Below are 19097 nucleotides of genomic sequence, written 5' to 3' on the forward strand. Positions count from 1 at the left end.
GATATAGCGTCTTATCACATTGTTGCAATGTCTCAAAGCGCTTCAAAGGATATACTGTAAAGTGGATTTGAATGTGCATTTTGTGAGTGTCTGGACGTGGGGCTTTAATCCACAACCTTCTGATTCATGGGCAAGAGTGCTACCAATTAAGCAAGACTGACACTACTCGTCACTGCTCTTTCACAAGAAATAGAAAATTGTAGATAATCCTTCTCTGAATTATTCCCTTTTGTTTCAAATAATAGTAGTTGGGACTTTGAGCTCATAATCTAGGCTCACACTCTAGTGCATTTCTGAGAGCAATGCATTATGAAAGGTGCCCTGTTTGCCTATTCAGGTTAAAGATCCCTTGACACTACTTGAAAAGAGTAGGGAATTCCTCTCACTATCCTGACTATCAATCCCCAGATAACATTAATCATTCACTTCATGGCTGTTTATGGGACATTGCTGTGCATAAATTGGCTGCCTTGTTGTCTACAAAATACACACTCCACTTTTCTGTGAAGCGCTTTGAGATGTCTTCTCAGCATGAAAGGCACTCTACCAAATAGGAGAATTATTAATATTATTACAAATACACGGTCACAAAACTTTATAAATCCTGTGAAGGGGATTGACGATGTGGTTGACATTCCCACCAAAGTAAATCACAGAGTATTGAAATCTAATAGAAAGTTAGCAGTAAGTTAAGCCTGGGGTATTTGTTGTGCTGCTGTGTAAATAAACCCCAGTAACCCAGGAGTGCTGGATTTTGTATTGATTATTATCTTTTATTTGAAGAGAGTGGAGGATGACTTTCACACACAGACGCCTCCTCTCCTGCAGTTAATGACTGCAGTAACATTTTATGGATTGTAATAGAACAGACTTTATACACTGACACTTATCGTTTCCTGTAAGTTTTTTTAATGAGCTGGCAGGAGTACAATGAGCCCTGTAAAATTCTTCGTCCTACAGTACTCCACAAATAATTGCATAATTATCTTACTTGCATAAGGTACACAAGCTCTGATTTGTCTTCTTTTGCATGCATCTCCTACTGAAAACTCATAGACCAATATAATTATTTGTATGAACTGCTTTCCGGTGTAAATATGTTTTCCCTGGAAATCAAATCCCAGCCATTTGTTTTTTTATGTCAATTCTTGAATTTAATCAAGTAAAGTCTGGTTAAACTGCAGCAGTACCCAATGAACACTTTGGGGTCCCCAAGTCTTGGCTCTTGCCTAATACTCTCTGGAATTAGGTAATCAGGATGTGTCTCTATGGGGAGAGAGTGTGCACTCCATTCCAAAACACAGAAATTTCCATGGATGAGTGGGAAGCATGAAACTCTGTTTGGTTTGGATACTCTTAAGTGTGGTGATGGATTTCCACGTGACAGACATCCAGCTGACCAAAAAAACCAGCAGTTGCTGCCTTGTATCCAATAATTTAGACGTTACACCGAGGTCCCGTCTGCCTGCTCAGGTGAGCTTTAAGATCCCATGACAAGAAAAGGGAGTTTCTCTTGGTATCCTGGCTATACAGCATATTCTGTGACCATACAGCATATTCTGTGAAGCACTTTGAGACATCTAAAAGATGTGATAAGACGCTATGTCAAATGCAAGGATTATTTATTATTATTATAAATTACATTTATATAATGCCTTTCATGTTGGAAGGACATCCCAAGCCAATAATAAATAAAACAAAACAATAAATAAAATTATAAGCAAGAAATATTATTTTTTAACTGGGCCTGAGGTGGGGCAGATGCCGTTCTCATTCACTTATTAGGTTTTAATGATGCAAAACCATTAGTCTGATTAATTTTTTTAATTATTAAAATGTCGTAACTGCAGTAATAACAATATAAGAAAAATCCACGGAGGTTGGTGTTAATCCTAATTAGCAGGTTTGGATTTCTGTTGCTCATGACTATTGAGGAAATCTATCTTGTACTTAACTTAATTCACATAATGTAAAGTAGCTTTAATGAATATAATTCTTCAGCATTTTATCCATAAGATTATAATATTATACCCACCATGTTTTACAGATAAAAATGAATTACAGTGATAGTGTGTCAGTAGCCAAACTTCCATTTGGCTATATGATCTGAGTAATATTACCATTGTTATAATAATAATAATAAAAACAATCTTTGTATTTGTGCCGTAATGTCAAAACATCCTTTACAGGCAATTGCTCTCCAGTGCAGTAACTGTGTATGTGTAAACATTAATATGTTATGCCAAGTAATATCCTTCACACAGTTTTGTAATGCAAAGATATATGTCTTTTGAGTTACTTTATATAAGCTGCATCTATATAAGTGATCCCTATCAGTTATTGTGTTAGGATGTGGGTTCAACAAGTACTCTAAGAGTAAATGTGATTTTAAATGATTGAGGGGCAAAACTTTAGGCAAGTTTCCTTACTCCACATGCCTCTGTTTACCTAGCAGTAAGCAGAAACCCAGTTGTTAGTCCATTGGCAGATTGCTTTCCGGGGGTAATAATACCTCCACCCCACCAAAAAAATTGTTCACTCATGACTATTTGTGGGACATTGCTGTCGTGTTTTGCCCACAAAATACATAATAAATTGACTTTAAAATATATTCTACGATGCACGTTGAGACATCTCGATGACTTGATGAGACGCTATATAAAATGCAAAGATTATTATTAATAATACAGTATATTATTATTTTTAATACAGGATCTGTACTCATTTCATGTTAAGCAAATTAATTGATACAGGAAGATAAATATTTTGTTACTTTCCAAGTAGTCTTGATGTGATCCTGTCACAGAAGGAGCAGTCTCAGACACATGCAAAGGGTAATATGTAGCTAAGTACAGCATGTATTTTTAAGTAAGAAAATGTTGGTGTCCACAAATCAGTCGTATAATAACAGAGTAAATGTTATTGATGTAATGCCAGTCTGAGTTAGCAAGAATTTCCACTGCAGCTATTTCCACTGTTGATCCACTGGCCCATTAATGATAATAAAAATGAGTTTACACCTTTTGCGTCAGGAGACTGTCTCAAAGCTCTTCACAGAGTTGCTGTAAAATGTAGCGACTGTATTTTGTAGGCAAACACAGCGAATTATGTCACTAGAATAAGTTAATCCTATTTGCTTTTGTGCTGCTGGTATTTAAATATTATGAAAATGTCAACTGCTCAAAGTGCTGCACGGAGACAGTGGTAGCCCGAACATGATGGATTTTTTTTTAACCAGTCATTTGACACATGAGGAAACTCATCACAATGCTCATAGATATCCAAAACAGACTGAAAGCTCCACCTTTGTACCCAACGACATATGGAAATTTTGCTTTATATGGAATATAATGCAAACACTTTCCCCAGAGAAATACACCCTAAGGGTAAGAGACAAAAGGGAAGGAGATGACCAAATGTTCAGAAAAGTAGGTTTTTAGAAGGGTTTTGAAAGCAGAGAAGGGTGTAAGGTGGAGAGGACTTAGGAGTTGACATTTTGGAGCTCAAAATGTGCTTGAATAGGAAAATAGCTGCGTAATTGACTCAGGCCATAAAGTGCATCTCATTTTACGCTGATATTTTCCTTTCCAAGTGTTTTGAATACCATCAACTCAATACAAAACACAATACAGTATAGAGCCACTGAGCAATAAATCTAACGTGGTGACATTTCTCTTGCTTGGGTAGGATCTTCTCTCTTGCTATTTGTTCGACTTATTTAATGGCAGCTACCAAAACTGTCAGGTCTGAAGAGGAACTTCTGCCTTTCAATAGACTTTCAATCTTGCTCTACGTTTTAACGGGCACACAACATGAATGTTTTTCATGTTTATGATGGAGGAAACTCCATAAAATATCTCTGGTGTTGGTCATAAAAAAAAATCTCTGGTGATACTGAAATTGCAGTTGTGTTCCATTATCTCTCTATGTTCCATCCCATATACAATAGGTTTGATTCCCAGCCTGTGTTCAGTGAGCTGATCTCAAGTTGGGGCAACAAGACCAGTGCCACCATTGGCTAAAGCACTCCTGGACTAAAGAAGGGAAAACTTAGCCAGTGATTATTATCCAGCCATCCCTGTTGCTGCTGTGTGTATATGGACGTCAGGTGAGAACAAGATCAGGACCAACAGGGACATGCTCTCCCCATTGTCAAATTAACCTCCCCGTTACCCTACGTGAAGTAAACTATATTTGTTGTTGTTGTTGTAACCTGCTAACTTCTCTGGGAAACATCTGTAACGGAAATATTACCAAGTTTCTTCAGTTTTTTTTATTTCTGTGCAATTCCCCCATTGACCGGATAAGTGAATGCAACAACATTCGACCCTATAGAGGATTGTAGGTCAAATCCTTGTTTGTGCAGAGTTGGAGGGCACTGCAATTAGGCCACTAGAGCTCACAACAACAAGAACTATTTGCATTTAGATAGTGCCCCTCAGGCAGGGTAGCATCCCAGAGCCACTGCACACGGGAAGAGAGAGAGAGAGAAAAAACTCAGCCAAGGATTCCACACCTAAAAATGATGTAGGGACTTCTGCCTGAGAGAGCCTGTGGGCGGAGCTCAGTGTGAAGTCCCCCTGTTGGGACAGCTTGCTGACACTCAGTCTAGGCTCACATGTGAATCAACAAGTTCAGGAGAGGGCTAAATAAGTCCTGAAAAATGTTTTGTGACTCATGATTGAATTAAAACAAAACAGGTCAATTGGATGCTAGAAGTAAAAAGGAAACTAAAGTGGAAATATGTATTTATAACCTTCCCCTACTCCACCCAGGCAAATGTTTAGTGACAGGCTCATATTCATGATAACAGCAAAAAAAAATGTAAGAAACAATGTGTTGGCTGCAATGAAGTGTCTTAACTTTGAGGTGCTCCCAAGGTATGTATGATAATGGGTTGGGCACATAATACTGAATATGATGTGAACAACAGATTGAACAGATGAGCAAGTTAACTGTTTCAGTCATTTTTCACAACAGCCTTCCAGATACATAGTGTGCTTAGGACAACCCCACATATCACAGTTTATGAAAACTGTTTCAAAAAGAGTATTTCATTTCAATAAGCAGTATGTAGGTCTAACATTTGTATTAACCCCTGATGTACTCTCAGTAATGCTGTATTTGTTGGGAACCCACTGACGACTCACACCAGCAATCTTTTCATTGCTCCACTACTACATCTCTAAAGAACACCTTCTGCACCTCACTGCAATTAATAAAATAAAAATCCTTATATTTGATATAGTGCCTGATCTCGTTCTCGAGACGCCTCACAATACTTCACAGGATCTGGAGATGATGTGGGAAGTTAGGCGAAGTCTCAAATAAACAAATACTTCATGAGATAATTTTGGGGCTCCTGGAGTAGGGAGTATAGGATATTGACTGCAGAAAGAAAACTCAAAATGTGGACATGACTTAATCCTGATATTAACACTAAATTTGTTTATCTGTCAGAATAAAAGGAAATGAAGACCCCACCTTAATATCTGACCTGCTGGTTAAGGGAAGAATTACAGACTATGACCAGACCTTAATTTTCCATCGGACTTTCTGTGAGATTGTGGCATAAATTGTAAATGTTTTCTGAGCCTCTCTCATTTGGCAGAGACACAATAGCCCAATTATAATAGGAACAAATTATAATAATAAAAATCTTTACATTGATATAGCACCTTTCATGGGCAAATTTATAAAGCAAGTGCACAGTACGAAGCCTAGCTATACATGAAGGTCCCAGATTCAGTTCCTAGCGTGTGCTGATTTGAAACTGAACTCAGGTTGAGATGGCAGTTGGGTGTGACTGTTAGCCTCAGAGACCTGGATCAGAGAAGTGGTTTTAAAAAATCAGTCAGGCTTCCCACTCTGAATTTTTACCTTGTGACATCTGCTGGAAACTTCCTGCATTTTTTGAATAGTGTCATGGTATCATTAAGATCCATCTGAAGAACAGGCAGAAAAGACCTTGGCTTAACATCTCATCTGAAAGGCGGGCGGCATCTTCAGCAACTTAGGTCTCCTCTCCAGTTCTGCACTGGAATGTCAGCCGACTAGAAGCTACCATTTAGACATGGAGATGAACCTCAACATTGACCCAAAGCCAACAATGATACCAACTAAAACTAACACCATACTGGCTGTATACTTTAGGAAAGGATATGATCATACAACACTTGGGCCTTCATTGCTGCTGTCTGTGCTTTATTATCTTAGCATTCTTACAACTCATTATGCTGAACTAACTCAGCTTGTACTGGTATTATTCACACACCTAGCTACATACTGTGTTAGTTATTTGGCAGCTACTCATGAAACTATGCACAGTATTTAGGGTTGTGTAAATATTTCTCAATAGGGATTCTTTGTATTACAACTCTTTTTTCCCCCTCCTCACCCCCCCCCCCCACTGAAAGTGTATGTCCTGAGCTGCTGATAAGTTTTTTTATAACAACAATGTACATTTATGAAGGGCGTGAAGGGCACTATATAAATGCAAATTGCTGTTGAGGTTATATAGCACCTTTCACATTGGGAGGCAGTCTCGTGGAGTTTCACAGAGCTAGCTGGGTCTATTGAAATGTCTAAAAGGGCTTACAGTATTATTATTATTACAGTAATTAGTGTAGAGTGTGACAGTGGTGAATTTGTAAGTGAAAACAACAACCAATTTGCATAAAACCATGCCCCAAAATTGTCAGGACTTGAATTTATCTGGAAGATTGTTTGCCAGAACAAAAGGAGAAATTCTATTTTCTTTTCAAATAGTGCCTGGCAGACAGATAGGACCATGATTTAATAGCTCTTGGCACCTCTATAATCTTTGCATTTGATATAGCGCCTTATTACGTCTCAGAGATGTCTCAAAACGCTTCACAGAATATACTGTAAAGAATATATTTTGTGGGCGAAACACAGCAGCCAATTGTGCATTGCAGTCATGGATTGAGTAACCAATTTATTATTTGTTTTGAGGGAATTAAAGAAAAAGCGATCCGCCAATCTACTAACAACCAGGTTCCTACATACTGCGAGGTAAACAGAAGCGTGTGGAGTAAGGAAACGTGCCCAACGTTTTGCTCTGTTCAGGATTCAAACCCAGGTCTGTCATTTGCGAGGCGAGTGCTCTAACCAGCGAGTGTATTGAGTGTTCCCTAAACAATCTTACTGTTCCTGATTCATCTAGGATGCCAAATAACAGAGTATCATAAACAACCTGTTTTCAACAACAACAAGATTACATTTATAGAGCGCCTTTCACGTCGGGAGGACGTCCCAAGGCGCTGGACAGTTGGGTCAGGACCCGAGCAGGGGGTAAATGGTCAGGGTGAGGGAAGGGGAGGGAGGGAGCAAGGAGGGGGTAGAGAGTCGAGAGGGGAGCTGAAGGCACGGTCAAAGAGAAAGGTCTTGAGGCCGGCCTTGAAGGAGGAAACGGAGGAGGCGGCGAAGGCGCTGGGGGATAGAGTTCCAGAGCCTAGGGGCTGAGAGGCTGAAGGCCCGGCCACCGATGGTAGGGCGGTTGGGGCGGGGGATGTGGAGCAGACCGGAACCAGAGGAATGGTGGGTACGGGCAGGTAGGTAGGGAGATAGTAGGTCGGAAGGTAGGAGGGAGCAAGGCCATGAATGGCCTTGTAGGTGAGGATAAGGATCTTGAATTCGAATTTATGATTATGGGTGGAAATTTTATTTCTTCCTCCATTCAGAGCCAATAATAGACATTCATTTTATGGGCTAATAACATTGTGCCTCAATTGCTACTGGCAAGTGACCAGTCTTTGACAATAACACTGCAATATCTTTGTTTTTGCAATCATTGTTTTCCCCTTCTCCCTTTGGAAGGCATTTTACTCCTCCTTCCTTCTACTCCTTCCTGCTCCTTCCAGTTTCTTGGGCACACTCCAATACCTCATCTAAGTGGCTTTTATATACAGTCAATTCAATTCAATTCAATTTACAGTATATTCTGTGAAGCACTTTGAGGTGTCTCGAAGACGTGATTGGGCGCTATATCAAATGCAAGGATTATTATTCATGCTTGATCCTTGACAGTGAATGTTAGCAGGCTACTAAACCTTGGGAGGGGGAGCATCATAACCAAGCTCAATTCTGTATTCAGTGGACATCAGCATACATACATAATCCAGCAAGTGGGGTGGGGCGGGAGGTGACAGATTTGAAATGTTGTACCTTAATTTATCTAGCAGGGTGATGGGGTCAGGGTGGTTGCTGGATGGTGATCAGCAGCATTCCTGGCTGAATTTCCCTGCCGTTGTGAAGTTCTAAGTAATTTACCCAATTTGAAAATCAACTGAAATAGAGGAATTCTACTTTTATGGAAGCCATAGTAAATAATAAATTACTGTACGTGCTTCTATTGGGTGCCACTTTAAATAGGCTTATTAATACTAACTAATAGGTAAGAGAGAGCAGGGTATCTGCCATAGAAACTTGTTTACACTTGTGGGGTTATATTATCCCATACTGACTAGATACGTCACACATTTGAGTCATTGCAGTTGTTCCACATCTGAACCAGCAATTTAATGGTTTAATATGATTTACTGTGTGATTAGAAGGACTGCACTGTCTTGGCAGAGATTAATTATTACTTTGAGAGTCCACAAGTTCTTGCCTGAGGAATCTTATGGGCAGGGGTTATCTATATTGTACTAGTGCAGAATATTGTACCATCCATGCAGAATTTATTTTCCCATACAAACTAGAAATTAGTAGGTTTCAATTCCAGTGACTGAGTTAACTTGTATCGTGCGGCAACAAATGAAATGCCCAGTATCCCTCAGGAAAATTGCAATTATTGCAGATCACAAATACTTCATGCACAACATAACATTTCACTATGGTTTCTGCTCCAATGACCCTTCCTGAAAAGTACATAAGAAAGCAGGATCAGGCTCTGCTAGGATGCCCTCCATGTTCAAGTAATCTGCCAAAGGTGACTTCACTGACCAGCCTCAAACAGGGAGGTGGGGGGTTTGGCTACCAAAAAAAACAGTATCATTCGTGTAAAGCTGGTGCTCTGACAGATACCTTCACTATCTCTGTCGTCCTTTGATCAACTGATGTCTTTGTAATCACAACATTCTCATGACCAGCAGATATCATTTGTGTTTAAATTTTCTTTCTGTGGTAAATCTCCTTAAGAATTTAAGGAAAATAGCTCTGGTTATAATGGCTCGCCTCATCTTTGTGAAGTGCTCTGAGACTTTATCCTATGTGAAAGGTGCTTTATAATTGGAAATTGTTGAAGAGACTGCTTACAAACATAATTCGAAATATAATAATAATAATAATCCTTGCATTTGATATAGCGCTTTTCACGTCGGGACGACGTCCCAAAGCGCTTCACAGAACACACTGTAAAGTGAATTGACTGTATATTTGTGGGCGAACGCGGCAGCCAATTGCGCACAGCAATGTCCCACAAACAGTCTTAGATTGAAAATGACCAATTTATTATTGTTTTTGGTTTTGGAGGGATTATTATTAGGCGTGTGGAGTGAGGAAACTTGCCCAAGGTTTCGCCCTGCCTGGAATTGAACTCAGGTCTCTCACTTGCAAAGCGAGTGCTCTAACCACTGAGCTACAGGACTCCACAAATAATAAATAATAAAAAATAATATAATACCTAATGCATGTATATAGAATCTATTATAGTCAGCACTGGTTACTGCAATTCATGTTATCTAGGCCAATTCCTAGGCTAATCTGAAAAAACCCTGCTTGCTTATCTGAAGTTTTTCTATTAAAATCCATTGCACATAGTAATCACCACAATTTTATTTAATCTTGTGTACCTTTCCTGTTAGGTCTCTATTGGGTGGGTGGGGGGGGGGGGGCGGTGGATGGAGGGCAGAGAATCAGGTCTCGGAGTGGGGGAGAAGAAAATCCACCTTATTCAACATCAAATGGTTGTATGTTCTCTCACTCTTGGTTTTGAATCCAACCTGAACTGATGGGTTGAAAGTCTCTTTTCTTATTCAGTAGCTAGCCATTAAAAGCAGAATCTCCAGTTAATAAGCATATTGTGAATAGTTGGAAAATAATAATAATCCTTGCATTTGATATAGCGCTTTTCACATCTTCTAGACGTCTCAAAGAGCTTCACAGAATATACTGTAAAGTGAATTGATCATATATTTGAGGCGAAATGTGGCAGCCAATTGCGCACAGCAGTGTCCCACAAACAATCATGGATTGAAAATGACTGATTTATTATTGTTTTGTTTTGGAGGGATTATTGTAAAGAGTAAGGAAACTTGCCCAAAGTTTCGCCCTACCGGGAATTGAACCCAGGTCTCTCGCTTGCAAGGTGAGTCTCTAACTACTGAGCTACAGGACTCCACAGAATCTCTATTTTTTCTGCTGGATAATAAAGTGGGATGAAAGGAGAGAAAGAGTGGGGTGGGTGGGGGGGGAGGAAAACCTTTATTCAAGGGACTTAAACAGATGTTTTATGTAATTATCTATCAAACAGGAGAATAATCTAATTCCTTTTTTTAAGTGTCATTTGCACTGTGATTTTAATTTAAATGTTGCAAAGTAATGCATTAAGTAATTGCGATCAGCACAATAAAGCATGATAAAGGTAAGTCACAGGTTTGAATTATTAATGAAAATTTGAGAAAGCCTTTGCTACCACCGATGACATTACTGCATCTTTCCCTTCACTGCTAGACTTCACCTTGTCACACAGGCAATGCAACAACAACAGACCCACAGTCATGCCTCCTATTTCATTATTGTGCTATGATATAAATCCAAAGGAAACATCACATAATTTATTTAGCAGAAACATTCAAAACATATTTACACGGAAAACTCATTTGGCCAACTCAGATCATTTTAAATTCTTCAAGTGAAGGGTGGGAGAGGGGCTGATCTTTGGTCTCAATAAACCACACTATGGTAACCTCTTATTCCTACATAAAAGTACAGTGGCGTTTGCTCATTTCCCTGCAGGACGGCAGTTTGTCCAGATGTCAAGAAAAGTGCTTCGGGAGGAAAGTGACGAGTTGCACTGTGGGAACATATATTCAATGCACTCAATGAAACAATGGAAACAAAGAACAGACACTCTTGAAACACAGCATAAAATATTCCACTCCTCAACATCTTAATCCTGATTCTGCTGATCACTGCTGAATTTTCCACACTTTTCTCTTTTCCACACGGAAAATTTTATGAGCTCCAGAGTAATAAGATGCTGCTGACAGTCGAGGTGAGCAAATGCTTCCTTTACAGTGTGTACAGTTTGTACAGACTAACAACAGACCTGGAGAGGGAATGACAACAGTTCAAGATCCTGCATTGGGCTATTAATCTCAGCCATTTATATTTAACCCTAAACTCCCCACTTGATTACAGCAGAGTTGTTGTCACCTGGCACCAAAACTCAAATAAAAGTGTAATTTGCATTTGTTTTTATAAATACAGTATGGTTAGATTCGTCATTGTGAATCTACCTTTACTACCCAGGTATACTACTGTAGGACTGATTCTGATTGGTTACCTGTCTTGTAAAAGCCCTCTGCTCCCTTTAAAGAGATCTAAAGCAAATTAAAACTAGCAAAAGCAGTCGTGGAACAATGATATTTCAACCAGCTTTTAGTAAAAAAAAAGGAGCGAACATCAATCAGGACAGCGGTGCATGCAGCATCTTGGAGCAGTGTGACTTAAAACATAATTCACAGGACACATGGACATCAGGAAATACACAGATTAGATCCCAATACACCTGGTGCTGGCTGGAAATTGTACAATGTAAACAGGCATGTTGTTAACCATTTTGAACATGTGCGAACACCGGGCTTTTCACACATGCCTCACTTGAAATTCTTGGGCGGTGTGACTCTGTGATCACCAATGCCTTTACTAACCATCAGAGAGTTACCTCCTTCACGAGTCTCTGTTGGCAGATACCAAGAAACCTGTATAATGGTCTTTGTCTGGGAAGCCCTAAAATAACTTTGGGCACTGAGCTCTTGAGCTTGCCTACAAATACACAGTCACTATAATTTACAGAAAAATCTGCAAAGCAATTTAAAACGCTTTGATGTCATAAGGGGCTATATCAAACGCAAGGATTATTTTCTTTAGTTTTGTTTTGAGTTGCTTGCTGCATGCTGCGTCTGGCAGTATTGAAGTACAGGGCAGGCTGAGAGGATCATGTCCCCACTACAGGTGCGCAGTAGCATCAACCTCTTTGAATGCATATAATCTACACGGTGGTACTGTCTGTTTCATCTTGATGGCACATCGCTTTCCGGAAGTAATAATCCCTTCAAAATAATAATAATTTGGTCACTTAATCCACGACTGTTTGTGGGACATTGCTGTGTGAAATTGTCTGCCATGTTTCGCCCATACAATATACAGTCAATTTGCTTTACAGTATATTCTGTGACGAGATTTGAGACGTCTCAACAACATGATAAGGCACTATATCAAATGCAAGGATTATTATTAGTATTAACTTGTTCCCCAAATGAACATGTGCAAATGAACTTGTTCCCCAAATGAACTTTGTACCCTATTCATCCTACCTGATTGCTGGGTATATGTAAACACTACAAAATAATGTAGTAAATGTCTCTTTTAAACAAATTGATTCTACTCAAGGACTAACAATTCAGAGGGAGTTAACACTTGATCAATTGAGTTGCACTGAAGGATACGTTTACATAATAAAAGTTTAATGGATTTAAAAGTGACTCAGCCTGTTGATAAGTAACACAGTATGCAGTTTTCAAATTGCATCCTAGCTATCATATGTAACCCTTTACCTCCTGGATATATTTCAAAACACACCCTTGTTATTTGCATATGCACTTCTTGCCAGCACTTGTTGTCAGTTATGCCTCCTATTCCGGCTGATTTCAGGCAAGGGTGTTCCTGATATACTGTATGTTCTGAAAACACCTTCAGGTAACCACCTACTCGTCAGATGTAACATAAGGATGAAAAATATGACTTGTTTCATTGGAATTTCCGCTTTTGGCAATGTTCCAATTTGACACTCGCTTTGCAAGTGAGAGACCTGAGTTCAATTCCAGGCAGAGGGCGAAACCTTGGGCAAGTTTCCTTACTCCACACAGAGCCTAATAATAATCCCTCCAAAAACAATAATAAAATTGGTCATTTTCAATCCATGACTGTTTGTGGGACATTGCTGTGCGCAATTGCTGCCAAGTTCGCCTACAAATATACACTCAATTCACTTTACAGTATATTCTGTGAAGCGCTTTGGACGTCTAGAAGACGTGAAAAGCGCTATATCAAATACAAGGATTATTATTTATTATTACACTCCTCCTCAAACCCCCAGCTCCATAAGGTGATTATGATGACCGTTACCTACTAACCAACTTCCCACAATACTGTCATTCAATTTGTAAAGTTGACTTTGAGTTGGTTTTCCACAAACAACAACAACAACAAAATTACATTTGTATGGCGCCTTTCACGTCGGGAGGACGTCCCAGGGCGCTGAACAGAGTACAGCATTTCAGACCCGAGCTGGGGTTGGGGGAGGTAGGGGAGGGGAAGGGGGGTAGCCGATGGCATGGTCGAAGAGGAGGGTCTTGAGACAGGACTTGAAGGAGGCTAAGAAGGGGACAAGGCGGAGTGATTGGGGAATGGAATTCCAGAGGTTGGGGGCAGAGTGGCTGACGGCTCTCCCACCAATGGTGGGGCGGGTGGGCCGGGGGATGTGGAGCAGGCCAGAGCCGGCTGAGCGGAGGGAGCGGGCGGATTGGTAGGGGGTTAGGAAGTCGCAGAGGTAGGGTGGGGCGAGGCCATGGAGGGCTTTGTAGGTGAGGACCAGGATCTTGAACTGGATCCTCTGAAGGATAGGGAGCCAATGGAGTCGGGTGAGAATGGGGGAGATGAGGTCACGGAGTTTGGTGCGGGAGAGGACACGGGCTGCAGAGTTCTGGATTATCTGCAGACTGTGGAGGGAGGAGTTGGGAAGGCCAACAAGCAGGGTGTTTGCATAGTCGAGCCTGGAGGTGATGAAGGCATGAACAAGAGTTTCAACAAACCAGCCCTGACCGGGGCAGTAGGCTCAGTGCAAGTGGCTTTGCGGAAGATGTCAAAATGTTCATCCTGTGGTCAGTTATTAACTGACATCACCAGGAGTGGGAATTCTGATGATATGCTGCTTTTTCCACCCCATTGTCCTACAAATGCTGGGTCCACATCTGCCTCCCTTTGACTGAGAAAATATGTTTCTCTTTTGTAACTTCTAGTATCTTTCAGGTGAGCCCCTGAAGGAAATGAATTACTGCAGCTGTGCCAAGCGTGATCTGCTTCCTCTGCTGATCTGATTCCTCCAAAACCTACAGATCATCTGTTATTTACCAGTTTAGTCTTTATTAAGTGTAAAGACTGCAGTTCTAATATGCAATGGCACATGTACCTCAGGAAAGACCTAAGCTCCATTGTTTGGTTGAATTATTTCCTATATTAATATACCCATAATTAGCAGCTAAATGTACAGGCATATCAGGACTTGGCTAACAAATAATACATAAGCTTTGCTTACCCTAAACAGTGACTTCATCAATGGAACTGGTTCAGCATGAGCAATAGCAAGCTAATGGGTAGAGGCCACTGATAGAGCACCTCAGCCTGAACTACTGGTTCTCACTAACTCTCAGTATTAGACCAGTATTAAGCAACAGGTACTGATTTAAAACATGACTAGATCATGATGATAATATTCCTTCTACCTGATATAAAGCGCTTCACAGTAATCACTGTTTAGTTTAGTAACTGTGTATTTGCAGAAAAACAGGCAGCCAATTTGTGCACAGAATTGTCCAATAAAGAACCATGAAATGAATGTCCAAATGCTATCTGGTTGATTGTTGGACAAAACACCTAGGGAAAATCCTTCCTCTTTTGAAATGGTGCAATGGGATCTTTAATGTCCATCTAAACAATCAGACAGGACCTTGATTTAAGTTCTCATCCAAAGGACAGCACTTCCAACAGTGCACTCCCCAGCACTGCTTTGGAATGCTCGTTTGGACTATGAGCCTCATACTGTTATGTTTTGATAATGTACTGTTCAAATGAAATTTTATTACTGTGTTTTTAATGAATTGTGTCATTTTAATATTTTAAATAATTGGGATTTCATAATGGCTAATAGTTTTGACACTAGACAGACTGGTAAAATAGGCAGACAAGTGGCAGATGAAGTTTAATGTGGAGAAATGTGAAGTGATACATTTTGGGAGGAAGAATGAATAGAGGCAATATAAGCTGATTGTATAATCTTAAAGAGGGTGAAGGTTTGAGCTGCAGCAACAAGATTGTAGGTTGTAGTACACATCAAGATTTTGAACCCATTAGGCTGACACTCCAGTGTGCTGTGTTGTATTCTTGGAGGTGCCGTTCTTTGGGTGAGAATTAAACCGAGGTTCCATCTGTCTGTTGAGGTGAATGTTAAAAGATCCCATGGCACTACTCAAAAAGTAATTTCTCAGTGTCCAGGCCAACAATCTCCCAAATTAAAATTGGTCACTCACTTCATGGCTTTTTGTGGGACATTGCTGTGCACAAAATGACTCCCCATTCTCCTACAAATACATAGTCGTTACATTAAATCCTGGAAGCCCTTTGAGACATCTCAATGACGTGATAACAACAGTTTATCAACAACAATAAGTTGCATTTATATAGTGCCTTTCACGTCGGGAGGGCGTCCCAAGTGCTGGATAAGTTGCTGTATCAAATGAAAGGATTATTATGAGTTCAAAGTCCTGATGTGGAGCTTCAAACCAAATTCTTCTGACTCACATCTCAAGATGCTTCATAAACTTCATGTAACCTGTACTCCACTTTTGAAATAGCATCATGGGATCTTTAATATCCAGTTTAACATCTCATCTGAAGGATAGCACACCTGACAATGCAGTGTTGCAGTGGAAGGTTAGCCAGACTGTGAGCTCAAAGTCATGATGTGGAATGTGAATCCATAATCTTCTGACTCAGAGACAAGAGTGCTACCAACTGAGCGAGGCTCACATTTTATTTATTAATTAAGGACATAGCATGTATAGAACTGAAAATGCCATTGCAATCCATCTGACTTGCCTCAAAGTAAACAAATAAAACGTTTAAAAAATTCTATTTTCCCTCTCATCCACTTCAACTGAATTCCCCTCCAAATAGCTACCTAATTCTCTCTTGAATTTGCTGGTAGTTCATCTGAACACTGAGAATGTTTACTTTGTAGACGTATTTTACTTTTGAAAGTATGTATAAATCGCTAATGAAAATTGTTCTGCGTTTGCTGGGAGTTTCAATGCGTAGGTTTCGCCAATGCCTGTTGTGTAGAATCAAAGTCTACAGCTCCCCCTACCAGTCTAAGTTTGTAAGCGCAGATTCAACCATCCTACATTTTTTTACACACACAGGCTTCAGTTTGAGCTGCAATTGGATGTTGTAAGTAGGGTACTTCTTCTCTACATTTGTCTCCATCAGTAATTTCTCCTCTCTTCAGGATGTTTGATTCTTTTTAGCTTCTGTATGGAATACAATTCTAGAGGCACCTGTGAGCATCCGGTACGTTGCCCAAGTTGCCATAATTCATGCATGAACCTTCATAGTGAGTGCTAGCATTCAACTGTGGCGAGCATCGCATTTGAAACCAACCTTATGCTCATAAAACATCCATAGAAACAGCCTTCAGGCTCACATATCGTGACTTGCGGCTGCTGTTTATAGCAGGATACGGTTGAACATGGGTCTGATCTCAGACCTTCCTGCTACTGGAGAGACCCCCTTTCTATCCACTAGGATTACTTGTTGAGGAATCCCTTTAAGAAAGATCGCAAATTGGCCCCGAATGTAGGATGTAGGATGTAGAATGTAGGTTTTGCTTGGTTGGAAGTTACCAAGGGGTCTGATCTATGTGCCCCTCCCAGGGTTGGTGCTCTACATAGAATGTCTGTACACAGATGTTATTGGATCATAGGAGCATAGGAACAGGAGGAGACCATTCAGCCTCTCGAGCCTGTTCCGCCATTCTATAAGATCATGGCCGATCTGTACCTCAACTCCAATTACCCGTTCTTGTCCTACATCCCTTGATACCTTGACCTAACAAAAAGTTATCCACCTCAGTCTTGAAAATTTGAATGGATCCAGCATCCCCAGCCTTTTAGGGGTCAGAGTTCCAGATTTCCACCACCCTTTGTGTGAAAAACTGCCTCCTGATTTCATTCCTAAATGGCTTAGCTATGATTTCAAGATCATTGCCCCCTTGTTCAGGATTCCCCCACTAGAGGGAATAGTTTCTCTGTAGTTACCCTGTCAAATTCCTTTATTATTTTAAAAATCCTCAATTAGATCATCCCTCAACCTTTTAAACTCAAGATTTTTAAAAAAAAAGTTTTTTCACTGCAGAGCATGAGCAAATTCTGCCACTGGACTGCTGGTTAACTGCAGACTCTGAACTGCGGATACATTAAAGAATGGCTATCGCACCTCAGAGTTCAAATGGAAGATTGCAGTATAGAATCATAGAATTATACAGCACAGAAGGAGGCCATTCGGCCCATCGTGTCTGTGCTGGCTCTTTTAAAAGAGCAAGCCAAATCAATCCCATTGCCTCGCTCTCTCCTCATAGCCCTGCAAACTTGTCCTCCCAAAATAATTATCCGGTAGTGATGTTTTACTTACCATCTTGATTTTCCTGTTTGGGCTTGTTGGGCTCTTGGGCTCCAAGCCTTGAAGAGACTCTGGTACAGTGCATTGGTTGTGCATGGCTTCAAAATCCAGAATTTCCTGCTCGGTCAGTGTCCGTTCTCTTGTGCTGGAGAATCTGTAGAATATGCAAATCATTAGTCAGCACATTAATTGGATTGTTTTTCTACCTTTCTCTTGAACAAAGGACCTTTGGGGCTATTTGTTAAGCCAGTCAGGGACTAAATTTAAAACCAAGTAAGAGGTAAAGCAAAGAAAGCCAGACAGTTTACAACAACAACAAAAAAATTATATTTATAGAGCGCCTTTCACGTCGGGAGGACATCCCACGGCACTGGACAGACAGGGCTCAGGATCTGAGCATGGGGGAGGGGTGAGGTAAGGGTGGGGGAAGGCAGAGAGGTGGGAGGGCGACTGAAGGCACAATCGAAGAGGAGGGTCTTGAGAGGAGGCAAAGGAGGAAGCGAGGCAAAGGGACTGAGGAATGGAGTTCCAGAGTGTGGGGGCAAAGAGGCTGAAAGCCGGCCACCGATGGTAGGGAGACATGGAGCAGGCCGGAGCCCGCTGAACGGAGGGAGCGGGCAGGTTGGTAGGGAGTTTAATCTGAAAGTAACATCTGTACTGTAAATGTCCATGCATTTGAACCAGCAAAGCAACATGAGATGAATGATCAATAAATCCAGAATACTGTTTGCCAGGTTCTTTATAACATCCACCTAAAAACAGGCACACAGTAGCTTAGTTTAACGTCCCATGCAAAAGACGGCACGTCCAATATTGCAGCGCTGGGTATGAGCCAGATTATCAGTCCCCAAAGTGGGGCTAAAGTAGAGGAAAGAGTGCTGACACATGAACAGGGGTTTTAAAAAAAGTAATTTTGAAAACAGAAATTAAATATAACATAGATGATAACAATAATAATCTTAGCATTTGATATGACACCTTGCTACATTGTCGAGACATCTCAAAGCACTTCTCAAAATTTATTGTCAAGTGTAATGACTGTGCATTTTGTAGGTGATACCAGTTCTTTTCTAGTTATTAAAATAGTAAAGAGTAAGTAGGAAAGAGAAATTGCCCCCTCCTCCAAAAAAAACAAACTAAGTGAAAGCCACGATTTTGAATAATTTTATTTTTACTTAAATGATTAAAATCCGAGTTTCATTGCACTAATATTATTCCAGTAATATTGGGATGTTGCAGCATATAAGTTGACATCTTATAACAAGGCTCCACCATATAAGGTTGGAAATCTATGACATAATTGACGTTCATCCTATCGTATTGGGACATCCTCCCAATGTGAAATACGCTACACATATGTAATTTGTTGTTTGTTGTTATTAATTAGTGGTTGCTCC

The 19097-nt window shown here is 40.4% G+C and overlaps 1 protein-coding gene across 1 annotated transcript in view; it reads right to left on the reverse strand.

Annotated features, from left to right (window-relative positions):
• LOC121851361 (probable serine/threonine-protein kinase nek3) overlaps positions 1–19097 on the reverse strand; it is an 85458-nt gene that overhangs the window by 27719 nt on the left and 38642 nt on the right. Inside the window, exon 2 of the mRNA XM_042345193.1 lies at positions 17713–17854. Coding sequence (XP_042201127.1) covers positions 17713–17854 — 142 coding nt within the window. The remainder of the gene's footprint in view (positions 1–17712; positions 17855–19097) is intronic.

This window comes from Callorhinchus milii, unplaced genomic scaffold (assembly GCF_018977255.1).
Source record: "Callorhinchus milii isolate IMCB2004 unplaced genomic scaffold, IMCB_Cmil_1.0 Scaffold33, whole genome shotgun sequence".
Lineage (NCBI taxonomy): Eukaryota > Metazoa > Chordata > Chondrichthyes > Chimaeriformes > Callorhinchidae > Callorhinchus > Callorhinchus milii.